General features: G+C 32.9%; 3 protein-coding genes and 1 long non-coding RNA gene across 4 annotated transcripts in view; 1 reads left to right on the top strand and 3 right to left on the bottom strand.

Moving 5' to 3' along the window:
- Positions 1-1,421, bottom strand: part of LOC148272782 (uncharacterized) — a 42,879-nt gene extending 41,458 nt beyond the window's left edge. The window contains exon 1 of the long non-coding RNA XR_015824774.1: positions 810-1,421. This is a non-coding gene — a long non-coding RNA (uncharacterized LOC148272782). The remainder of the gene's footprint in view (positions 1-809) is intronic.
- Positions 1,422-2,542: 1,121 nt separating this feature from the next.
- On the bottom strand, positions 2,543-9,413 carry Polr3I (RNA polymerase III subunit I). Its single transcript, XM_088239575.1, has 4 exons — positions 9,103-9,413; positions 8,873-8,993; positions 5,416-5,568; positions 2,543-2,803 (listed from the first exon to the last, which is right to left on the bottom strand). The coding sequence occupies exons 1-4, from the start codon at positions 9,108-9,110 to the stop codon at positions 2,708-2,710; spliced, it is 378 nt and encodes a 125-aa protein (XP_088095701.1). The 5' UTR covers positions 9,111-9,413; the 3' UTR covers positions 2,543-2,707.
- Positions 9,414-11,522: 2,109 nt separating this feature from the next.
- Positions 11,523-13,872, top strand: LOC148272784 (uncharacterized). The gene has a single exon (XM_088239576.1). It carries the CDS (start codon positions 11,683-11,685, stop codon positions 13,045-13,047), a length of 1,365 nt encoding a protein of 454 aa, XP_088095702.1. The 5' UTR covers positions 11,523-11,682; the 3' UTR covers positions 13,048-13,872.
- Positions 13,873-21,686: 7,814 nt separating this feature from the next.
- The window catches only part of Hecw (Hecw ubiquitin protein ligase), a 59,800-nt gene continuing 54,228 nt past the window's right edge, over positions 21,687-27,258 (bottom strand). Inside the window, exons 4-6 of the mRNA XM_088239577.1 lie at positions 26,183-26,486; positions 23,377-23,627; positions 21,687-22,265 (exon numbers count right to left, since the gene is read on the bottom strand). Of these exons, the coding sequence (XP_088095703.1) occupies positions 22,007-22,265; positions 23,377-23,627; positions 26,183-26,486 (814 nt within the window). The 3' untranslated portion in view covers positions 21,687-22,006. The remainder of the gene's footprint in view (positions 22,266-23,376; positions 23,628-26,182; positions 26,487-27,258) is intronic.

Raw genomic sequence — 27,258 nt, forward strand, 5'->3', positions numbered from 1 at the left:
GGCACGGAAATGGGAGAAGCAATTAAGGGAATAAATTAAGAAGGGTTATATTCGAATTTAATTCTTGGGACGAAAAAATAATCAAAACGAAACATTTTGATTGTTTTTACAGATGATTAAGAGGAAACGCGGTTTGGCACTGGAGCAGTGACTTTTTTTATACATTATAAATATTTACCATTGGCGTGTCGCTATGGTTTGGATTTTTTGATAAATGGTTTATTATGGGAACTGGCCCATCCAAAAATCTTTAAAAGCACCCAGTTTTATCTGCCGTCTTCGGACGTACAGATTTTTGAAAAGGTACCGAAACAGAAAATTTCATTTGGATACTTGCGACTTGGCACTTGCGAGAGAATGACAGAAAAACAATGTTCAAATACCCATTCATCAAAGTTCTCTCCCACCACATATCTCTTAATTCAAATGCAACATTTTGGCAAATTGTACTATACAAATAATCGCATTTCGACTTTACACTTGTACCCTAATTTTTTTTTTATGTTCTTGGTACAAGTTGTTCTTGTTCTTAAAATGTGAGATTTAAATTGAAAAATAAATATATTAGGAATATTAAAACAGTAATATAATAATTCTATACTTAGATGCACTAAATTGAACGATGTTTAGTAATAAACTGTTTGATGAGTAGGTGATAAATTTCGCTTTAAGCTTTTTAATAGTCAAGGAGATGAGCGTTAAAGGCAACAAAATTGGATTAGTTTATAATATTTTATTACGACTTCCGAAGCAATCCGACACGCGTGAATGAGATATTATAATATAGAATAATGACATGTGCTAATTACCTGGCGAACGGTGTCTGCTCTACGTAGTATACATCGGTTATAGGCTCTGACCGCATAAGTCCCATAAACCTTTCGTCGCATAATTCTAGGAATCCGTCTCCACTACTTTTTACGTCTACCTTCATCTTGAAATCACTCAATACACTCATTTCACTGTATTAATGTAAACACGAACGAAACGGTTGTCCACAATTTCAAAAACTGGACGAAAAGCCGTAAGAACTATTACTTTTAAATACAAATCGTTATATTAACTCCAATAGACATTAAGGCTTTGATGTTTGATTAATAAAATCCATATAAATGTAATTACTTCACTCGTCTCAGTGACTACGATAACTTATCGTTATCATTGCATAAAGGACGTATCAGAAAAATCCAAACCGAAAACATATCGAAGCGGGTAAAATCACGATTCTTCTCTGCAATTTTTTACACAAAACTCGGCAAAACTTACTAAAGACACAGCGGTAATTTTGAGATCAAATAAAAACCAAAATACGTTCGAATATTTCAAAAATATTCAAAATAACAAACGTAAGATAACGTCAACAGACGGGGGCTCCGCTCGCCACCAGTCACATTTCCGTATGAATTCCTCGTTTGCGGCATGGTACAACAGCGGATTGTTGATCGAGGAGAGATTCTTATTTCTACCACTACGAGATGCTAGTATCGCTCAAACGAGCAAACGCGAACTAAATAACGCCCAGTGCCACCTCTTGGTGCGAAGCAATAAAAATATCAACTTTTATTTTGTAGGTAGGTAGTTTTTATGTTGCGTCTCTCGACGTTTAAATAATTGTTCAAGATTACAAAGGTAGATGTCGGGTATACCTAGTAAAAATGTTCATTGAATTCCAAATAATTTATTCAGTAATGTTTGACTTTCATTATCGAACCAATAATAAATTCACAAGAAAAATAACATTAATTTCCGGCTGGTATTTTGTAGAAATATTATTTTATATCGGCCTCCCCTGAAAATACCAAATTATAGAATAGATTCATTTTTCGTAAACACATTTAAATATGCATGTAATTGTTTTTTTTTCCAACTTTTGAACAATCTTGTTTTTTAAATAGATACTAAAACAATTATTTTTTATCATTACTCTTTGTTTCTTACTTCATTTGAATGGTGTTGTGTATTAGACTACATAAAAAATGACAATACTGTTGTAGTAACATTAACCCTCCCTCCCCGGTGACGAGTAGCTAGTACACATTGCGTCTAATAACTATAATATCTTTATGAATATAATAAATATTGGGTTTAGATTTTCAGTATTCCTCCATTACACATTAACGTATTGACTGAAATAATTTGTTATTAAATAATAAATACTTATTAGGCACAAAAAAAGCATTTTATCGGAAATCGGGGATAAATTACAAATATCATTAAAAGTATACTCACAGTATACCAATAACACCTGGCGTTACACGTCCACTACATTTCCAGTCACGTAGTCCAGTACTGGCTACTTAGTAGCTCTGGGGAAGTTGGCGCAGGTGCACGTTTCGCCTAGTCGTTAGCGATACCCAATGGTTTTTTCATGTTTTCAGCAGTTAGATTTGAAATATTATTATCTTTGAATGAAATTATGGTTAATGAAAGCCATTCCCTATAAATATTTCATTTTTCCCTTTTTAAATCTCTTATTTTTTTAATGTGTAGTGACAACACAGCACCGTAACGCGCGGGTGTTTTTAGGACAGTAAGAGAAAGGTTAAAAAAAAAGAAAGTACTTTATTAATTAGTGACATGATCATTGAAATTTATCTATATAAAATAACTTTTTAAAAAGTATAACTCATCAAATAAATTCCATAAATCCATACTAGTAATATGTCGTATATTATATTTTCCCAATTTACAGCATGAATTAACATAATCATGTTTCTTCAGACGGTGGTAAGATAGATGAAACTATAGAGATTATTTCTTCTACCTCCTTTTCAGAAAGGCGTTCTTCACTTTCTTGAACTATCTGTAATAAAAAAGGGTAACATAAATGAAAAGCAACAGATAGCAAAGATATACATGAGAATATTGTGTTTATAATCTAGAAGAGTAATGCAAGAAGAGGTAAACCAGTTAAATAATCATCATCACAATTTTTCGATGCAGATCAAATGATGCATAGGTCACTTTTTTATATATTTTTTTTTTATGGGAGTTGCTTTATTATTTACCTTGCTTATAATATACAAGGTTTATATTTCAAAAGTGGATTTTTCTGTAATTAAATTTCTTTAAATTTATCTTAGCTGTTGGGATCAGGATAGATATACTAATGTGGGCCAATCAGGAACTCAGCAATTGCTCATGTGGAGAGGAAACCACTTAAAACTCTTCAGGAGAAGCCGGCCATGCATAAGCCACTGCATTGGTACATCAAATACAGCATATTGTGATTATTTCATTTATTTATTTAAAACTTCAAGTACAAAGAATAAGTATTTTGACGGACTTATAGCTAAAAGCAATATCTTCCATCCAACCAAAAAACAGACTGCTCAAAAGAAGAGTTGGTCAAAAATGTGAACTAAAAAACGAAAATATATATCAAAAAGATACATTTATAAACACCCCCCCCCCCCCACCCCCAAATTCCTCAATTTAAGTACGTAAATTTTTTTTTTGGCTTCCCATTTCCCCTATCGCATGAAATATTATGTTATGAATAAAAATAAAAATAATAAAAAAATTTAAGTTTTTTCCGTTGCTCAATTTTTATTAGTTAAGAAATAAAAAATTACTAATTTTCGAAAACGTTTTTCAAATTATTTAAATATTTTTTTTTTATATAAGAACCTCGTTTTATGGAATAAAATTAATATTTTTTAGCTTAAAACTTTTATTGAATGCAAATAGAGACCTTTCAATTGTGGGGTGTAGTGGCGACGGGCCAGGGAGATTTCATGCGTATATGTGTATATACTTCTTCCACGGGAGATTACAATACGAGTAGGTAGGTATTATGGATAAAGATTTGAGGTTAGAGTGAGGCAGGGTGTTGAATTTTTTACGCGACGCGCAATGTTTTTTTAAATTACTACTGAGCTTGGTGATTTAGTTTTTTTCAAACAATTCTATTTATTTTTGTAAAACTGTTTTAGGTGTTTCGGAAGGGTAACGGTTTTAAAGCAGCAGTTACATTTTTTTTTACCACCTCTATTCAGGATGCTGGATTTGATCAAAACAAAAATGTACATACATATAAATAATAAATGCTAATTAGCCATGAAAAATATGTGTAACAGATACATGGATTTTTCGTAATTCCTCTCAAAAGGTGAACGTCAACAAGATAGAACCTCCAAAGAAACTTTTACTATTTCAAGATATATCTACACTCCCTAAGTATACCATCGAAACTGTGTGTTGCGAGCATAGGATTAAGAATAGTCCAGAAACCGCATACGGACATCAAACAGAAGGCGACTAAACTACTCATAAATGAGTTGGTTATGTTTTGACCCATTAGTGTCTTTGTAGACGTCGCTCAATACGCAAATCCTGATTCGAATTCAACTATGCCGTGTTGTGTCCTTTTAAAGTGTAGAAATACTGCTAGGATCTTAAAGAAACAGGATGCAATCACATTTCATGTGTAATTAGCAAATGAATGTAACAAATGCATTACTTAAAAATTTAATTATTTTTCCATCTGTCAGATTGTCGAAAAACAAAATGAACATTTCGTTAGTGTTGCCAGGGTAGTAATTTTTTTTACCCTACTTTGATCATCTAATGAGAGAACTAATAAAAATTGGATCTTGGATTTAACAACTCTATCGTGGACATTTGACCGACATTATCTTTAAAACATCAAATATTATTTTAAATAATATAAAAATATCAGTTTTATGTAAAACAAAATTTGTTTTATATTTAAGTTTAAAGTTCATTATTTCAATTACTCTTATTGAATGACCCTTTACTTATCTACTCTGTTGTGTCAATCAATATTTCCACATGCATAATAAAACTTTAGAGAAATTAACAGATTGCTTATTTTTTACTTTACATTTGTGTTATAATTATATTTTTTCCCATCGTGCAACATTACGCGGTAGCATCGCGAATGCGCGAGGCGAAAGTGAGGCAAATCTGGGGAATTATTGTACACAGTCCAATGCATTCAAATATGATTCTACGCTCCTTCTGGATTATTCTTTATTCTATGGTTGCGAGGTTTACAAGAGAGCAAAAACAGAGCTTGATAATTTTTTAAAAAGCCATCAGATATTGTAAAATTGCCAAACACGTGTCTATTATGTTTCATATAGATATAATAGACATATGTTTGGGAATTCTACAGTATCTGATAGCTTCTTAAAATATATCAAGCTTTGTTTTTGCTTTCCTTTAAACCCCGCAAATCGCGGTTTTGATGGTATATGTAGGGACCGTCAATATAGTTTTTCTTGGTTTGTGATCTGAACATCATTACAAATTGGGCATTATTGCTTCCTGTTTGCTTATAAAGACGCGTAGCTTTAATTTTATCTCGTGATACATGGAATAACTTCAATGGAATGATCAGAAATCAAAAAATCGCGAGTTTCATACACGTTAATACAATTTATAACTTACCAGCTGAATTTCAAGAGGGGATCTTGGTGGAGTATTCAGAATCATAAGTTTTTCAGTTTTAGTAAGCTTGAAAGGTTTTAGAGCAGTCAGGAGTTTACCAATCTTTTCTTCAGTTTGATTTTTACATTCTGTGTCTTGTAAATAGCGTAATGTCTGTGAATAAACAATACCATTAATTTTAGAATTATACTTTTTTTTATTTGTTAATAGACTATCAAATATTAAAAAAATAAATAAATATGTATGGTATTATCATCATTAATCCCTTTCTGCACCTAATGGTGCATAGGGCACTGCATTGGTACACCAATCGCAGCGTATCTTGATAATTTTTGTTACATGAAGTTTTTTTTTTTGTTTTGTCTTACGCTTCAGGTGCCAGTCAAGGGGACTATGAAATATTTTAGTGTAAATAAATTATTTTTAATAAAACATAATAAAGCTTTTTTAACTAAATATTTCATGTCGGGAATCGAACCCGAGACCTCACAGATTACCAGCGCTATAATTTTTAAAATATTGTATTTCTAAAATTACTACGCATGTGACGACTCAAGTTCTCTTTCCCTTCTTCTTCGTCAGTTCTGCCGATGGGTCCATTGTCTTATCGTAAACCGGAAATTTTTCACAACTCAAGAGAGTGATGACACTATGATAAGAATCATTGGTTTCATTAATATGTTCAAAGTAGTTAGTTTTTTTTATCTTTTTTTTTTAATATAAAAGAAATATTAGGGTTTTCATAATTTACCCAAATATTTCAATTTTGGTGGCCATTTTCAACGAGTTGTAAATAACTCACTATAAGAAAATGGAAATCAAGTTGGGGTAGAGTGGGGTTTGAACCTCGGACCTCCGCCCCGTGAGTCCGCAACACTAGCCACGGAACTACAGCCCGATTTTTATTAATTATTAAAATATTTTTTCGTTCAAATGAATGCTCTAAATATTACCATGTGTAAGAAAACATTTTTGTATCCAATTTTCGGTTGATTACAATTTTTTCAATAAGGAATCATTGTCTAAACATTTGAATAAATCTCACCCACATTACTTTTTACTCTTTTAAAGGTTTTTGCTCTTTTACTTTACAAAAATGTTTCCAGTCTACAACATTACAACTGACTGACAACAACATTGTACTGTTTATCAATCTTAATTTATTACATGATTTTTATATTTAAAACTAAGGGTTTGGAGCAGAGGAGGCTTGGTGTACTTTGTTAATCATATTATGCAACAAGAGGAGTTATAAATATAAAGTTAGAAAAAAAAAGATTACTCAAAATTGTATGCTGTACAAGGGACTAAAAATGTATGAAGAAATATCTAGAATTATTAAAAATGAAACAAATGTGAATATTAAAAAATATATATATATATTTGAAGCACTAACTTTGTGGTTATTCATTATAATAAAATAAATATAAAACAAACTTCTTTTTTGATTATTATTTTTTCTTTATCGAGGTATAATTAACTAATGAATCTTATTGTTCCATGATGTTCTTGTAAAGATGGGATGTGTGAATATGATACGATCTTTAAAATTAGACCGGAAGTGGACTAAAGGAAACATTGTTTCTTTGGTTATTTTTTTTTATTATGAACAGCATTTTTATTTTCTAAGATTTCCAAGTTGTCTAATTTGAAATTTTGAAAAATTGATATGATTTTTTAAAAATCCAGTGCCTTTATTTATTTATTTTATTGACATAAACGGCAAATCAGCCTTTTACAAATTTATAATACTAACATATTTGGCTTAATATATATATATTTTTTAAAAACATAAATTTCCCTTTACCTAAGATTTATAAAAAAAAATATACAACGAATAGATGGATCAAGAATAAATGTAAAAAACAAATTATATTATAAAATATTTGAATAACCTTTATTAAAATCATGATTATTTTATCAGATGGTTTGCAAATTCAGAAAAATTGTTCTTATTTAGGCACCTTAAGTGTTCTTTTACCCTTATATTAAAGTTTCTTTTAGTTTTTCCAATGTAGATTGAATCATCATCATCTTTACAAGAACAATATGACAAAAAGACTCGACTTTTAGCTCCATATGTTTATATATTTTCCAAATATGAAACATTCGACTTTTCTCATAAAAGATAACTACTACCGCTACCTATGTGTTATGTTTTGAGATAATTCTTTACTGTAGACTCTGTTTTACCTTAAATCATACAGTAGCGCTATTGTGGACCATTCTGGTATTGTTCCATGATGTTCTTGTAAAGATGGGATGTGTGAATATGATACGATCTTTAAAATTAGACCGGAAGTGGACTAAAGGAAACATTGTTTCTTTGGTTATTTTTTTTTTATTATGAACAGCATTTTTATTTTCTAAGATTTCCAAGTCTGATAGCTCAGATCCGTAATTTTGCTATCGGCAGCGCTTTTAGTTTTTCTTTGTGTGATTTTATCAGTTTATTTTTCAGAATGAAAATAAAAAGTGTTTTCTTAGTTTAAAATGGATTCTTAAAATTTTAATAACAAAAAAGTAAGAAACAATATTTATTTCATCAAAAAACTTTGTGCCATATTTGGAACATTATGCAGTCTTGTCATTTTCAGTTGACCAAATCTGGAACATTATGCAGTTTGGTGGTTATTTATACTTGGTCAAATTTGGAACACCATGCAGTATTACATATAATTATATCTCACATAAAATAGTGACGAGGATGAAAACGTATCCGATTATGAAATCCCGCACCACAACTCCACAAAAATATGTATCCCAGAAACTGAAAGAGACTAAAGTAGTACCAATTCTTACAACAATGTTAGCGAATACGAATAAGAAGGCGCATGAAGGTGTTGTCAACAACTAGCCTTTTACATCGAAGATACCTTTCTCGAAAATAAGAAAAAGAAATAAAAAAAGTCAACTTGGTGTGGTCTGATAAGCATTGAATATGATCCAATCGAAGTAGCTGAAGATGGTTTTAATCACTGGCCAGTGTAGCAGTCAGATCGGCAAAGATTTAAAATGTTGGGATGCTCACAAAAATCCCAAATAATGTGACAAAAGTGCAAATGCTATTTATGCCTCAACAAGGATCGCAATTTTTTTTTAAACTTTCACACCTAAATGTTATTTACAAAATTTCATGCTAAATAATAAACAAATATAGCGTAATGATAAATTTGTTTCTTTTTATTGTGTTAGTAAAAATTAGAAGAAGAATAGTTATTTGAGACACCACTGCGTACTGTTCCAAATTTGGCCATTAGATAATTATAATCCTTCCTGCATGTCGTTCCAAATTTGGAACAAATAGTTTTTTCAGTATATTTTTTTTCCGAAAACAAATGTTTTTTTTTTCTATTTTTCCTAGGTTACATTTGATGCTCGACATGACATATGTATATTTATTTCGAACGATTAAAAAATTCCATGCGGTAAAGGGTTAAACCATGATTAAACTTACTTCATATGTAACAGTTGCAAGTGAACCTTCTTTTTTGTACTTCTTCTGAGTATTGTCTTTGAGCATCTGTAAAATCTGGATAACTTCGTAATTGCATAACGAGGCGGCATTTGCATTAATTCTAAAAATATAATATTTTCAAGTAAAATAATAAATAAAAAATTAACACGACCTTTATTAGATGGGTCACTGTCAAATGAAAAATAAGAATACACATTTTGTAAACTTACGTCTCCATAGCGATTTCAATAACACTTATTTTGAATTATTGTAGGTACATGGATTTTGAAAATATTGCTGTAAGACCTGTAATGTAAAATGTAACCCAATAAGGCAATATCCACCCAATAAAGATATTATTATTTAGATATTTTGAACGTCGCTTTGTCAAAATCACAGATAAAAATAGATAATTCATAACATTATTAGTGTTGTCATAAATTCCGAGCCATGTGTTTTAAATAAAAAATTTAATCCTTTTTATGAATCAAATGCAATATCAAATAATGCAAACAAAAGATACAAATATTTTTTATGACCTTACAATTTGTTTACTGTGTGCAACAGCAATAAAATTCAAGAAAGTAATATTTGTTTTTCCTAGTTAAGTACTGACATTAAAAAATAGTAATTGAAAAGTGAACATACACAGTTCACAATTAAAGTAATTATATTTAATAATGTCTTGTTTACCCTTGATTGTAATTTCATCTTATTAATGAAAAATTACCGTTTTTTATGATAATAATATAATCCTTACCCTGCACATGGTCGTCCAGGATTGTTCTTAGTTAACGGTTAAAACGAATGAATAATTTATTTCAACTAAAGGGTTTTTTAATAAGGGCGGGTAAATGTTGAAATGAAATAAAATAAAATAAGTTGTGAGTGAGGTATTAACGAAATTCTTTTTTATTTGAAAGGCCCATATGTGCTTTTAAGTGTGAAACATGACATCGTTTAAATCCCTGCCTCGGCTTCTTACGGTGACACGGATCCGAATGGTCCAATTTTCAATGCCTCTTCCGCGTAGATCCGGTTGAATTTGAGCGATGGCTTGTGTTATGTTCACCTTTAGGGCGTCGGTTGATTGTGGTTTATTTGCATAGACCTGTGACTTCACGAAACCCCACAAGAAAAAGTCTAGCGAGGTCAAATCACATGACTTTGATTGCCAATTCAGATCACCCCTGCGAGAGATAACCTTACCCTCAAATCGTTCATGCAGAATGTCGATCGTGGCGTCCGCTGTGTGGCACGTAGCACCATCTTGCTAGAACCACATGTCGTCTAGGTTCATATGGTTCAATTTGGATCACATTCGAAATTGGTTACCATTGTTCTGTAGCGCTCGCCGTTGACGGTGACCGCCTCTCCAACGTCATTTTCGAAAAAATACGGACCAATGACGCCACCGGCCCAAAATCCACATCAATTGGTAACTTTTTGAGGATGCATTTTCACCTGGTGAACCTTGTGTGGGTTGGTGTCATCCCATATATGACTATTTTGCTTGTTAACACAGCCATTCATCCAAAAATGAGCCTCGTCACTAAAAATGATTTTTCGGCAAAAATTGGAGTCGTCTTCATAGACCGAATCAGACAGAAATTCGTGATAATATATGCAAAGACCACCGAAAAACACCAAAACGTTTGCCGACTTAACAACTAAACGGTGCGGGAATTCAAGTTTCCCAATGTATCTTGGAGCGAGGACTCGCTGATGTAGCATTTGTGTCACAAAAACCAGCCCACGAGTTACTCAGGCTACAACATTAAAAAAAATGGTTGGGCATGGCCCGAAAATACAACTTTTTTAACCTGAAGATTGGAAATAATGGTCATTTTTAGTTTCTATTAGTGCCATAAGAATGCGCTGTATAAAGGATATTTTATTTTATAAACTTTGCTTTGCGGCATTATCAATAAATCTTTCAAATCATGACAAATAGGTCACCGTTTGTAAAAAAAAAGGCTTGAAAAAGAATATCATCAGGACTATATTATTCCATAGGAAAAAAATGGAAAAATATAGAAAAAGGTAGAGAAAAAGGGAACCTGTATAAAATACAATCTCATTAGAATGTGCTATCTCTCTCTACAAGAATTTCAGTAATAAATTTAAAACAAATAGGCTTACTTTATTTTATTTTAATTTTATTTTAACTGTTTGCATTCGAAATAAATAAAATAAAATAAAATTTAAAAAAAACATCCTTCATCATGGTGTGGTCTGTGATAAACATAAAGGTTGAGATTGACTTAAAATTACAGAAATTACAATGAAATAGAACCAGTACAAATATAATATATTGGAAGAGCGCCTCTTGGCTTAGCTCTCTAAATGGTTTGGTGATGAGGGGGAAACCAAATTTCAGCGTGATGGAGCTCCGGGCCATAAAATCAAGACCATCACTTAGTTTTTATGTGGAAAAAATCACTGTTATTGAATTAGTCTGGCAATTCATTTAATGTGAACCGTGAACGTATATTTGAAAGCGCTTTTGAGGTATTCAATTACAAGAATGGCCTATATAAGTGATAAAATTATGGTAATCAAGCCAACAATAAATATCATTATGTGTGGAGATCTTTATTTTTGTTAATTATTTTAACGTTATGGCAACATTTTGTGTTTTGTCTATGATTTCTTATCATATGGCGTGCTTGAAAGCGGCGTAGCGCATGTTCTTCCGCCATTTTCTTTTTAATCAATAAGTTAAGAAATGTCAGTGTGGTGAAGTGAACTAGGTGAAGAAATCTTCCAACATCCGTCCGTTGGAGAAATAATATCACAAAAAGATCATCATGGAGAATTCGTACGGAGTCGGCGTGGTGAATAGATACGCTCTTTTTCTCGATGATGAATCGGATCCTCTAGATGTGCTAAAGGCAAAGGAGCTCGAAAAGGAGCGAAAGAAGAAGACCAAAGAGGCCGAAAAAGAGAACAAAGGCAAGCCGGAAGCCAAAGTAAAGGCAGCCGCTCCGGCTCCGGCACGAAAGGGTATCAAAGAGACCCAAAATGTGAAACCGCAAGAAAGCAAGGTCGCCGAACCTAAGAGGGAAAATAAAGTGCCCAATGCCAGACCGGTTGATCGCAATACCGAGAGACCACCTCCCCGCCGGCGCGAAGACCGCCCTAATGGTCCTGCGGAGAACAGCGAGGGAAATCCAAGGCCTCCTAGGAGGGAATTCGGAGATCGCAAACCTGGTACTTTCGAACGACGCAACTTCGGTGAAAACACCGGCGAACGACGCAATTACGGAGACGGCGGTGAACGTCGGAATTATGGAGACGGGGAACGGCGCACTTACGGAGAAGGGGAGAGGCGCACCTACGGAGACGGGGGCGGAGGCATGGAACGTCGCAGCTACGGGGGAGAGGATGGCGAGCGGCGCGGGCCGCCCCGGGAGAGGGGCCCGCGGGACGGGCCCCGTGGGGGCGGCCGAGGGCAGTTCGACGGGCGCGGGAAGCGGGAGTTTGACCGCCGCTCGGGCTCCGACAGGACTGGCGTGAAGCCGGTGGACAAGCGGGACGGAGGGGGCTCCCACAACTGGGGCTCGCACAAGGACGACCTGGAGGACTGGAACAAGCCGCAGTCCGAGGGCGAGCAGACGGACGGGGAGAAAGGCGAGCCCGCCCCCGTGACCGAGGCGCCCGCCGAGGAGGGCGCGGAGGTGCCCGCGGCTCCGGCCGCTCCACCCGCGCCCATGGAGGAGGAAGCCAAGGAGCTCACGCTGGACGAGTGGAAGGCGCTGAAGGCGAACGGCCGCCAGAAGCCCCAGTACAACCTGCGCAAGGCCGGGGAAGGGGAGGACCTGACGCAGTGGAAGAACATGGTGGTGCTGAAGAAGGAGAAGGCGGACGGCGAGGACAGTGACGACGAGTACGACTCGGCCGAGTACCCGCAGCGCGTGGGGCGCCAGAAGCGCGTGGTGGGCATCGAGTTCACGTTCTACGAGCCGCGGCGCGGCGGCGGGCCGGGCGGGCGCGGGGGCCGCGGCGGGCGCGGGCGTGGCGGTGGCGGCGGGCGCGGGGGTGGCGGCGGCGGCGGCGGCCCGGGCGGGAGGCGCGAGGACGGCGCGCCCCCTCCGCCGGGGGAGGAGCGCCCTCGAGGGCGCCAGTACGCCCCCAAGGTGGACGACAACAAGGACTTCCCTTCCCTGGGTTAGCGCAGAGGGAGACGTTCCCGATAACATTATATATCAGCTATGAGCTAGAATACAGTCATTGTGTGTAATGTTATTTTTGAAGTAAATGTATGATTATTTACGGAAATGTTTATTTTTAACGGACTGTTGTCTTACGCTAGCCTCGGCCTCGCTGTCCCCCGAGGATATGTTCCGGGATCAGATCTAGTTTCCCGATCACCCTTCATTTCTCTCGATATACCGTCGATTGTGCTTTTGAAAATTGTTGACATTTTTTATAAAAGTTTAGAAACGAGATCATCCGTATTGTTTGTTGTAATGTTTAGCTCAACTTTCCGGGCTTTTACTAAAAGTACAAAGAATCAGTTTTGTGATTTGGTGGCTTTTATTTGAGAAGTTTCCTCTGTTGACGTAAAATACTGTAAATAATATATACTTATCCTTTTTTGTACTTGAAATGTGGATTCCCGGTCCGGTAATGAGCGTCGGTTTATACTAATGGGTAACAAGCATGGACAAGATATCGCTGTAGAATAACTCCACCTTAGCGTAACATTTTCATGTTGACCGTTTTATTTCATTAATACCCACATGTTATGTGTATTCTTGTTTTCTCGAGTTTATAACCGTTTGGTTTTTTTTTTTAATAAGACTAAAACTATGATGAAATGTAGAACTCGAATGAAACAACCTTTTCAATAATAATATAATCATTATATTTTAACTTTGCAACATCACTGTCATAAGATTGTTATTTTATATAATATGTAAATCTTATGAAGATTGAAGTGTGTAAATAATAGTTTTTAAATAAACTACTGGAATACATTGATATGGCGTTACAAATATTGAGTGTTATTTTTATTTCTTTACATTATATTGACCCACGTATGTTGGGAAGTGTTAACGTACCATAATCCTGATCAATCTACGATTATATTGTGTTCTTTATCTCCTCTCATCTGGCACTGTTGGCCTTATTAGATAGATATTACTTTACTCACTCGACTCGCTGATGCCTTAATAATACTGCGAGGTTTATTATTGTTTCAATGTAGTCACTTTTGTTTTGTGATTGGTGTACATCTCTTCACACCGATGCTTTTGCTTTGGAATTTGTAACGAGTATTATTTGGTGACCTTAACATTTGCTACTGCTTGTGTGGACTGATTGTTATTAACCTCTAATATCAATACTGTAGTTATTAGTGTACTGAACTTCCTCTCCCTTGTGTAATGATGTAGTTTTTTTTTTAATTCTATCTCATTCAAAAGTTTCAGTTATTCAACAGATTTTTTTTAAACCCTATCTTAAGTTATGACAACTTACAAGAAGTCGTAATGAGGCTACTTTCCCATTATTGGGTGTTACAATAGTTTAGTATACAAATAGTCACATATTGTATGAATAAGTTTACTGGTACAATTTTTTAGGTTAAGATTTTTACTAAATTCCATGTCCTGTTACTCGATAATAGAGTAAAACAATACTAGAATTATGTATCTAACCATCTAGCCGCCAGGATTGTCTGTAATCACATAACGTTAACTACTAATCATACCGTGAGTAAAATCACTGGTTTGTGACATTTTAATACTATATTATACGAAACAATCTTTGTTATTATAATATAATAATTCGGATTTATTGATTTAGAAAACAATTGTTTTGCTTTGTACATAGACCGTTGTTTATTGTCTCAAAGTTGTCTGGAAAATGACTTAGCTCTTTGAATATACATAGAAATAAAGTTTTGTAGAATACAGAACAATTGTTTTTATATTAATTTATATTTATGGATTTTGACAAAACTAATGTTTTGAGAATTTATGCAGAGACTGCTTATCAACAAATCGTCTTTAAAAAAAAGATAGTCGATGCCGAATCCATCAACTTATTATTAAATGTCTTAAAATATCATTTGAGTTTCTTTGTGATGTTTGCATTATCATGGGCAAAATCTGTTTTTGGTATTTTAAAAGTATTAAGGAACTTTACTAAACTTTCATGGAAAACCTGAAGAAAAAAAAAAAAAAAAAAAAAAATCTTGTGGCAGTGCTAAATGGATGTACACTGCATTTATTTTTGGCCTGTTTTACCGCCCGAAAATAAGAAGTAATTAGCTATTCTAGTATAAACTTGCGTATCTGAATGATTATCAAATTTATATAAATGACATGCAATTGTTTTGCCTACAATTTATACAGACGATCATCAACTTAGCTTATATATTTTGGCCATTTTTGGGTTGCAAGAAAGAGAAAATTACTACAGTCAAATGGATATGGGTATATCGTCGACAGCAACCCATCACTGTGTAACTCAAATTCAACCATTTTAGACAAGAGATTAGAATGCTGTTTTTAATTTGTATTCAGTCAAATTCTGGAATAATTTGGGTTTTTTTACATTCAAATTACGGTTGTTTTTTAAAAAATTTATTTGCAATGTTAAAATTATTAACTGCCAAATGGCATAACTGGGTGATAAGTCACCCCGCCTAAGGGCGGTGATTTTACATAAGCGGTGATGGATTGCCATTGACGATATGGCTAGATGGAATATGGGTGAAAAAGAATATCCTATTTAAAAAATGTTTTCCATGTTCTAGAATTTAGAATATAAATTATGTTAGCTATCAACATAAAGAAACACTGCTACCATATATGGGGTCTCTGGTTTGATTCTCGGTTTGAGTAAACATTTTTATAAGGTGTTTTTGAGCTGCAATATTTCATAAGGCCAGGACTCTTGCCTGTGGGTTAGGCTGATTATCCTGTCTTCATGAATGTATTAAAAATTGACACGCTCCGCTGCATTTGGTGTACCAATGCAGTGCCTTATGCACCATCAGGTGCTGATCTAGAAGTTATGATAAAGGAAAATGGTGAAGAATGCTTTTTTTATTGTGGCACTAAAAGGTAAGTAATTCCTAGATTTTTTTAGGTAAGGTTGCAGGACTGACGTGGAATTTTGTGTGGGATTTTCTAAAATACTGCTCAATCATAAAATCAAATGATTTTATCAATCTTGAAAAAACAATAAATTTAAAATCTTTTCATTTTAAGATTTGAAAAAAATACATAAATGCCTTTCAATCTCTGATTAGTTCTCAGATTGTTTTTTTTAAATCTCCAGTGCCATATTTTGATATGAAAATCTCTATCCAAATTTCTGAAATTGGATTCTTAAAAATAAGTAAAGTTTTATATGCATTGGTGAAGTGGATTTGTGTGAAAACCAACTGTTTATAAAACTTCACAATAATTTATTAAATGAAATACTACAATGTAAACATGGTCGCAGATTGATTATTCTGAATATCAAATATCTATCACTATCAAAATAGTGTGACAGAATATTTAGAAAAGGAAATAAGTGTCCTCGGGTGACATTTCTGCTGGATGTGATCCTGATACTACTATAACACCACTTTTCTCATATGGGTAGGGTAGAGAGAACGATTACCCATGTCTATTTTGGGCTAAAATTTTTAGCTTTTACTTTCACTCCTGCCCTATAAATTTTATCTCAATTTTTAATTAAAGGGCATTAGAATTTATTGTTCCTTAGTGAAGTCGAGGCACCTTTCAGCTAGTTTTATCTTTTAAAATTGATAAAAATAATATTTGTGAATTATGGTTATTTCAATCATCAATGCATTACTTACAATCATTATTAACATAAAATAATACTCTTTATTTAGACCATCAGATACAAGTACTATAAAAATAACAATAGTAAATTTACCGATCCCCCCTTCAAAAATATATCTCCATTATTGTCTAATAATCCAAAACAATGCTCAAAATAAGTGCAGAGAAATAAAGAGGGCATTTTGTTGGCTGTTATTGGCAACAATAATTAATTCTTATACTACCTTCACCAGAATGTCAACACTTTAAAAATAACTGTTATGGTCCTAATGTAGTGTTGTGGACTCTGATCGAAAATCGGCAGCTTAAGTCCCACTCTTCCACATCTTGATTTTTGTTTTTCCAGCCTAAGATAAAAACGACTTTAACCCTTATACTGCTAAACAACGATATATCGTTGTTGTTAATCCCTATCATAAAGTTCTAACTAGACTGATGCTGACGTCATAATCCCCAAAAGGGTAAATGAATTCGGGAACTGCTTGTTGCACTTAACCGTCAGTGGTATAAAACATTTTCAAAACATAAAAACGACTTATTCGACGGGTTATTATTTAGTTTCGTACCTATTTCAGCCCTACGGAAAATTTTATACAAAAAATGTTTTCTTACGCGCTGTAAAAATTTAAGCATTAAATTGTACGGCAAAGTTTCTTGAAAATGAATAAAAAATCATTAAAAATATTTTAATGAAAACGAACAACTTTGAACGACGTCACTTGTTCATATGAATCAATCAATGATAAGAGGGTTGTGTAATATTTCCGGTTTGCTAATCGTCAATGGACCAATCAACAGAACTAACCGAGAAAAAGCGGAAGAGAACTTGCGACGTCACACGCGGATTAATGTCAGAAATACAAAACTTTAAAATATCGTAGCGCTGATAATACGATACATAAAAATTGAAAAAAAAGCTTTGTAAAACATTTTTTTTTTAAAACCTCTAAACATCCTCATTATAAATTTACTTATGTTGTTTAAATTCGCAGTGCTTTTAAGAAAAGAGAAACGACTAAACACGGGAAACTTCTAGCTAGTCGGGACCTGAAACTGAACTTTTTTACATTCCAAAAACAGTGAAATAAAAAATAAATCAATGTTAATAGTTAGATTTTTAATCACTTATATGATATTTGAGGAAAATAATTATATTTGGTGTTTTCCCCGCTATTAAACCCGAGTCAGTGATTACGAAAATATTGATGTACTTCCGTAATGAATAACTAATTGAATACTTTACCTTTAATATAATAACTCTTATCTAGTGAGGTCCCTATATCACCGGAAAACCCCATAATTGAGAATATAAACAAATAAGTAAAGAGCCATAAAACATAAAAATAATTCACCATGGAACCTAATGATTGTCAATTAGGACGTTTGAAAATATAAAAAAATCATTTGTTAATTTATTATAATGGGTACCTACAGTAATGGGAAATCAAAATGTTTTAGCTGTTCATTAGGTAGTAATTATTACTCTACTAACAAAACGTAATTATTACCATACAAACTCTATTCTACAAACAAAACGTAAATGAGGTATATCAGCTCGATATTCATCCAAAAATACTTCAGAAAAAGATTCTTCGATTTCGTGCTCTTCGTAAGAGTCATATTATAAATTATTATCACAACCACTTAAAAAAATATCGTTATTGTCATATTCACTTTCGGAATAGGTTGAGCTGCTAAGCCTCCGAGTTTCTCGGCGAGGTACTATTATTTCTTTATCACTTTCACTATCCGTTATCATTTTGAATTATATATTTTGTAAATTTATTCATAATAAAAAGGACGCTTTGCAGAGTTAAATTGTTAATTAGAGTAACAAAGTAAGATTAAAAATATATATAAATGTAAAAAATATGTAATTTACCTCAGCTGTTTGTAATTTCGGCAACTGTTGTCTATCTCGCTCAGTCCATTATGCGTGAACTAGCTACTATCGAAACGGAATATTTTTCTTAGAAGAAATATCAATTTGTGAGACAGTTGTACAAAAACATATTTTTTTTAAATTTAAATTATATTATAACAACTACCAAGAAATAATATCACTTCTTTTACCGTACTACTACGTACTACTTTCACGTACATTTACCGGTTACCTTTAGGTTTCAATCTAAATAACTCCCTACAAACATTTAGACATACTCAAAATATTGTTGATTAAAATAACTTGCATAAAAAATTTAAAGTAATTTTAGGCATTACCTAGGAGGTGAAATAATTTATCCAGATGAAACTTACCGACATCAATAAAGGTTTCAGCTCTTTTAGTTTGCAAAAGTCAACAGATGGAAGAGTTGAGGTAATGTAAAAATAATCATGAATATGTATGTGTAGACATACCCAGAATAGTGAATATCTCGCAGTGTGTAAAGTGGTAATTTAAACCAGCCAATGACAGATCATAAGTCCTGTAAATGCCTAGACTTCCATATTCCCTTGGCAAAAATGTTTTTCCTCTCTGTTGCAACAAATTTCAAGATATATTTTACTCAATTTTTGTTTAAATGCATTGATGGAAGTGGTAGGTTTGATAATTTATAACAGAGCACTTTGCCCCGCAATTAACAAAAAAACTATAATAATTATTTCGTTTCAATAATAACAATGCGCCTTGAGATTGCAGTACGAGATCAGTTTGTTTGTTTTTATTTTCAATTAAGAAAGGGTTTACAACCGCTGTACGAAAATTGTCTATTTGCGGCATGAGTTGTCCATCTTGCTCACTCCATTAGGCTTGAATTAGATATTTATGAAATGGAAGATTTTTCTTGGAATTGCTATTAATTGATAAAACAGTAGTGTGTTTGGAAAACAACGTATTCGATAAAATATTTTTGAAATATATAAATGAGAGGATTTCTGATTAGATTCTTGAAAAACTGCGTAGCAGCGTAAGGGTTAAGGAAATGGCTTGAAGACTGAAATATTAAGGTATAACTTGAATATATCTGTGTCATGGGTCTAAGTGGGCAAATGTCTGATTTGATTTTTTTCTTGCCAATGTTTTGCAGAGGGTTATGTCAATCAAAAAATATATGTATTTTAACCATTTTATATACACACATGTGTGATAATCTTTTAGACCCAAGATAGCTTAAATTTTCACAATGAAAAAAAAAGCAACTATGGGTATATAAAATACAAACTAGTGAATTGTGGTCCCATTATCAAAGTAATTATGGTTAGAGAATTGAATTTTGAATCCTGCTTTACCACAACTTGATAACCCCTACCTAGCAAAGCTGAAAATGCTAAAAATCTCAACATTGAAATATTTGGATAAGGAAATCATAAGAATGCTTTTGAGAAAATAATCGAAAGGTATTTTGTTGGATCTGTAATGCTATCTGGGTGTTTCAATAATTCAAAATAAAATACAAAATACCTTTTTTACATAAAATTGTGTTAGTTTTGTCTGATTTTTAGATGGCTATATTCCAACTATTACAGCATATGTATGCATATTGTTTTGATTTATTTTTGCACAACAGGTTAAATTACAGTAACACCTAGGCTCAAGAAAAATAATATCAAATTATTGTTATCCTGCCGGGAATCTAACCTGGAACCCTTCATACGTGAGGCCAGGGTATTAGCGTATACTATGGTGGTCACTACATTTTAAACCTTTCATTTTCTAATATCAGAAAAATGTCTGTCTTTTCTTTACCTTAAATTTTCCAAAATACTTGTGATGAAATTGCATTATTTTAAAATATTTAAAAATAATAAAAATATATAATTTTGGGCCAATGAAGTTTAGTAGTTTTTTTTTTAGTTAATAGACTATCAAACTGAGCAAAAAAATATTCTAATATTTTTATGTATCGTACTATCAGCGTTATGATTTTTTAAAGTTTTGAAATTACTCCGCATGTGACAACACTGGTGAGTTCTGCTGATTGTTGAATTGAAGAACTAGTGAAGGTTTTATTAAAATCATATTTATTATTTTTTTCATACATTTTCAAGAAACTTCGCTGTAATTTAATGCTCTAATTTTTACTGCGCATAAGAAAAAAAAATATATATACGATTTCCTGTAGCACTGAACTTTCTTATTGACAGAACAAAATTATATAAACAAAAAAGCAAATCTGTGGGTCAATTTAGAATTAAGTAATAATTATTATGTTTTCTTCATTTCACATTGGTTTGGCTGCTGCATTTACACATTGGTACACAAAGTATTCACCCAAAATAGTAGCGCCACACCTTGCAGCTCACTTAAATACACTACAAGCTGTAGATAAACACCTCTTTGGCATTACTGCTGCAGTTTCATGTGATTCGTATACATAGTATTTTCACCCTATATCAATGTCACTATGTATCTTCTTAAAACAACAATATCTTCTTATGGCTGTTGGAGACCCTTCAAAAGTCGGCATGAAAAGCAATTAGGCACTTTTTTTTTTACTAAGATTTTATAAAGGATGTCTCAAACCACAAAAACAAATATTTTTACGATAGGAATCAAATAATAAAGAAAACATGTTGTTTTGATGATTAGATATTTGGATAATATATAACATTATCTTTAAAAAACAAAATTATATCAACAGATTGACCAAAATATAAACCACATTATATTATTTGAAGTTGACAAATGTTTGAAAAGCCAATTTCTCATTATTTGGTGCCTATCATTGTAAGCACTCCAGCTTTAGGTATCCCTTTGTCGGAAAGAACTCCCTTTCTCTTAAATCCTTGTTTTTTTTTTTAAATAATTTGAATTTTGTTAAACATGCATTTAATATGTATCTATGTCATATTTGTAGGCCTATGAATTTATTTAAAATGGAATGCATTATATATCTTTAGCAAATATTTTAAGCCAAAGAGTTTTGTGTTAATTTTTGCACTTTATTCCAATCTTATAACTTGACTACTCTAGATTGGCGATCCACTTGTCCACAGGAGGCGCCCGTTAATGAAGTGGTCAAACCTATCCCTGGGGAAATATGAATAATAAAAGAGTTGAGTGAGGTAAAGACATTTTTAATAAATTAAGCGGCAAATAATAAGAAATAACATTTATTACAAAAGGAAAACAATAATATATGTATCAAACACTCTCATTTCCACAAAAAATCTTTCAAGATGCATCGCAATATTACAAGTATTTATAAAACAATATGTCTTTGCGTTACAACTTTGATAAGATGATTACCTACTATAGAAATATACTTAAAAAATATTGACTAGAGGTGCAATATGATCAATGCGCAAAACATATGCGGCTTATTCACTTTAGTATCGAACAGTCATTTTAGAATACAGCGCAAGCATCATGGCTAATGTGTTATTCTATACCAAAGGTATTGGTTTCCTCTACTGCGAGGAGTAACTTTTCGTGCAATATCTCTAGGGTTGGGTACGGAGGAAGGTCCAGGCGGTTGAAGCACGTATGGGCCCTCGGCAGACTGTTTGGTTTCCCCCACTTCTCGATACAGAACTTGCGCGGCCCCACAGACCCCCGGAGTGCGGCGAACCCTTCATACGGAATGCTCGAAGTTCCCGTCACAAACTGGACTAGTCTCAACCGTTGCTCGTTGCTGAATCTGAAAAGAAAAAAATGTTGAAATAATTTTATGACCTGATTATTTTGGTCTTATAGACTTTACACTGTGCCTTTATAAATATAATATAATAGAATCACAGTTGCATCAGGAATATTTGTTTTTTAATGTACGAAAAATTATGTACAAAATTGATTTAAGACCTTACTAAGATAACCAAATCAATTTACAATTAAATTTGAGTAACACATGCTGGAATTCCCAGTACATATTTTAACTTAATGTTAAATGTAGGTACATATTCCCAACATAGTTATGTGGTCATAAAATATATTTATAATTCTAAAATTCCTTGGTAAACAAAAGCCTCATAGTCCAATGATCAGTGCGTTTGCATACCATGCAATAGGTTTCAGGGTGGATTCCCGACATGGTTGACATGAAATATTTATTTAGAAAGATGTTTTTACAACAAACCGTCACGCCGTTTCTCCGTAGAGGTAGGCAGAGAGGATAGAACGCATTAACACTCTATCTTGGCATACAGACCTCGCTTCCTCTACATTCATACATCTTCTCATGCACGCACGCCGATTATTCCTACTTTTGACATGTCCATTTTCAAGTATTTGATAGATTTGATCGTGCCATGTCTTTCTCGGTCTTCCTCGTTTTCTGCATCCATTAACATTTGCATCGTAGACCTTTTAGCCGTTCTTTCGCTGTCCATTCGCTCTACATGTCCAAACCAATGCAGCACCCCTTTCTTGATTCTGTCAATAATACATGTCTCAGCCTTACACACTTCACGGATCTCGACATTTGTGCACCTATCATACATCGTTTTACCACACATTCGCCTGAGATGTTTTTACACAATAATATTTCATAGTCCCAGGACCTAAAGCGTAAGACTGATCACTTCATGTAAGAAAAATTATTAAGATTCCCTGCGGTTGATGTACCAATACAGAATCCTATGAATCATTAGGTGTAGAAAGCGAATAATGTATAAAACAAAAGTTCTGAGAGGGTTTCTAAAAAAAAATTAAGTTGCCATATAAATGAACTATTTATCTGCCTTATCTGATTGCCAAAGTGAGATGCCCTGCTGAGTTTAATCATATAAAATTTATAACAGGAGATATTTTACCTTCCAATGGTCTGCCAGAACCAGTGAATGACGGGATGCTGGTCATGGTAGCCACTCCGATACTCAGTGTTATTGCGCCAGTCCGCAATGTCGATCTCCGCTGTTCCCGCAATGACCAGCTCTAATTCTCGGGCATCGAACACGGCCACAAGACGAGGATCCACTACTTCATAGAATCCTCTCACCAACCATTCTGTTTGTTCCGCAACACCTCGCTCCAGGCGCCATCTTACAACGCGCTCCAAATACTCCTGAAATAGTAAAAATGTAAAGATAATAAAAATAAAAATCAAGTAACAACATTCACTTCAGATCTTATGATAAATTATTCACAAAATAACCATCACAAATGAAAATAATAAAAAAACTCAAGAAAATCTTTAACCCTCTCTTGCCAGTGATGTGAAGCTAGTACACATCGTAGCTAATAACTCGAATATCTCTATAAATATATAAATACTGGGTTAAGATTTTCAGTATTCCTCCGTTATACATTTATGTATTTATTGAAATAATTTATTATTAATTATTTATATTATTTAAATAAATACTTATTGGGCACAGTCAAGCATTTATTGGAAATCAGAGATAAATCACGAACACAATAAAAAGTTTACTAATGTGATGCATTGTTTTATTATTATTATTTTTTTTTATATTTTTTTTTTTATTATATTGAAAACATATTATACATAATTATATACAATATTCCCAAGGAGTTTTTTAAAAAAAAACTCATTTAGGGACATACAGATAATAATTTTTTTAGAGACGTTTTTAAATTTTAAACTATAATATTATTTAACAAAAGCAGAAAAATTAAAATTATGATATACTACAAATTAAAAAGGGTATGAAAAATACTTGAAAATAACAGAATAAACAGAATACTAGGCATGGAAATAAATTCAAAATAATGTTTACATTAATGCAATCTGGGAAAGAAAATTGAAAAAGTTTAAAAATTACATGGATGTATATATACATACTGAACTAGTACAAAATAAAATCATTTTTTTTAATTAACAAAATATGCGCACACCCAATACAGGTTAATTTTTTTTATCAAAAACGTTGAAAAAATTGAAATTATGTATACAAGCCAAAAAAAGTATATAAAAAGAAAAAAACACAAGTAACATTTAAATAGTATTAAAAATTACATATACAAGCAAAAACGGTGAAATATTAAAAGGTATATGTTCAAGATGCGCATTATTATTTTATTTAATTTATTTAGAATACAACAGATGTACAGGTTACATAATTATAAATAAAAACTGTGAAAAATGCATATATAAAAATATTAGGGCCTGCCATTCCATAGCATGTAATCACTTAATTATACTAAAATAAAGCGATGACGGTTTAAACTAAATAAATATACTATATACCAAAATAAAAGAAATATGGACAAAAGAAGGAGATAGTGGGAAGGAAAAGAAGGAAATTGATGAGGAGTGGTGAAAGATGAACGAAGGAAAGTAGAAGTGGAAAATTGCATTTGATTTGATGACAAGAAATACTTTTACATTTACGATACATTTAATAAATAAAATTGTATATTTTATGCTCGTTGCACATCTTGTTTTAATAAAGCTTTTCATTCATTATCACTGTCATATATTATTAGCCTAACCCTTTTTTTATAATGGGACGAAAACACTATTCACATTCAAAAATTTCAATTTGGTTTACAAAAGTAGTTTTATTTTATTTTACTGGGTAAACCAACAAATATTGTCAATTTCCTTGTATATTAGTGTAGGACACTCATGCACACACCAAAAAAATTGTTTTCACTTAATACAATAATTTAAATTATGTTAAATATAACAAATGTAAAAGAAGAGTAATGAAGAAATACGTATATAATAATAAAGTTAAATATCTGCTTCTCTCAAAATTTCTATGATTTTTTACCTAAATTTACATACATTGTGACAAAAAATATCAGCCTCGGTAAATCTATTGTTATATTGGTCGAATATTTGAGTCGAGTTTATTGTTCACTTTGCTCAGCCGTATGAAACAGTACTTGTATTACTGTAGAATGTTTTATTATTTAATTTTGTTTTTTACATTTATCCTTGAATTGTTTAAACTTTGTACTGAATATGCTGTATAATTTTTAGGTTAATTTTATAAATATAAATCTTGTATAATTTTTTTAAATATAAATCTTGGGTATAAGGAAATTCATGTTTTAAAAAAAATATATATATATATTAAGCCATATATGTATGTAGTATTATAAATGTTTGTAAAATGCAGATTTGCCATTTATGTAAGTAAAATAAAATAAAATAAATAAAATATTCTAGGTATTGTAGATTGTTTCAAATAGTTTGTTGACGCGTTTTCTGTGTAAAATAGAAAATTTTGTCTAGTCGGTCTAGATGGCACATGGAATGGAAGTCTTTCAAGTAGGTGAGGAGAATCAATTTTACTATTTTTAAATTTGTATAAAAATAGCTGGTCTAACGTTTTGTAATTCTGCCAAAACGTCTTTATATGGAGCAATAAATAAACTTATCGAGTCGATGTTGTCTTGTACAAAAAACGCGAGGATTGTTGGCAATTTCAGAATACCATTACATTACAAGAATGCCGTGTCATAGGTTGACTGTACTAGTAAGAAAATTTAAGTTACTTTGTAAATGAAAAAACTAAACAAATAAATAAATAATTTTAAAAAATACGAGAGATATATAAAGTGTGCGTTATATGTAGGCTTATGTGACATCGTAGCCACAAAAGTTTAACTAAATAAATGGTTAGAAAGATAAGAAGTTGAGAGTTGTACCTTTTTGTTCTTCTCGGTGACGAGAATATTTCTGCCGCCCGGCTTGAGTTCCCTCTCCACCACCTGACCGAATAGTTCCTCGGTGACGGAGAATGTGAGCTCCAGTCCCGAGGAGGCAGTGGTCCCGAGGTCGTTGTCCCGAATCCAGTGCAGCGAGCGGTGGAACTCCTCATCCAGGGACTCCAGGTCCGACAGGCACACGGGTAGGCGAAGAAGGGCCTTGTAGAAGGGCCGAGTGAAGAAGGCGTCCAGGAGATACTGGTGGACGAGCGCCAGACCCAGTACTCGACCACTAAATCGGAACCTGAACAAAATCCAAAACGCTTTAATTCCACATATCATTTAAACACCCTTGAATGAAAAATTGAATATTACCCAAATATGAGGCGCTGAGAGCCAGAGGAACTTCAGCGACATTTTAACAGTTTTTGGCAAAATGGCTTCCAAACATTTGCTACTTCTGTTATAAATGTTTGGAAACAAATTCGTTTTAAATATTTATTGTGTATGCAGACAATTGGTAGAATTCCATATTAAATTTGGCAATGTATCCAAAATAAAACACGTTCATTGGATTATAATTCTACTCTATTTTCTTAAATACTCAAGAGGGTATATTGTGACGCGTTTCGTCTTGTTAGGACATTTCCAAACTAACTTATTTACTTATTTATTTTAACTTAAATATTTACAAAGTTTCATTGTATACTAAAAATAATTGCTGTTTAATGCTTGAGGATTTCTATACAAGCCAAGATAAGTAAAGTAATGTAATAAAAAATCAATAAGGGAATACTGAGTATATTTTATTAGGGACATCACAATAAACCCTCTTGTATATTGAAAAAAAAAATTAGATTTAAAATCCAATAAACGTATTTTATTTTGGATGCATTACCAAATTAGTTATAAATGTTTGGAGCTAAGACTACGGTTAATGTAAAAATATTTTTTAAGATAAATGAAAAGCAAAAATTGAGTGGGGCCTTACTTATTAGATTTCCTTAAACCAAGCTTATACCCAAGGAATAACTATACTAGGTGTAACTGTTTATACCCAGCATAAGAAAAAGTTT

Source organism: Micrasema longulum, unplaced genomic scaffold, assembly GCF_059751315.1.
Source record: "Micrasema longulum isolate JH-2025_06_02 unplaced genomic scaffold, ASM5975131v1 h1tg002187l, whole genome shotgun sequence".
Lineage (NCBI taxonomy): Eukaryota > Metazoa > Arthropoda > Insecta > Trichoptera > Brachycentridae > Micrasema > Micrasema longulum.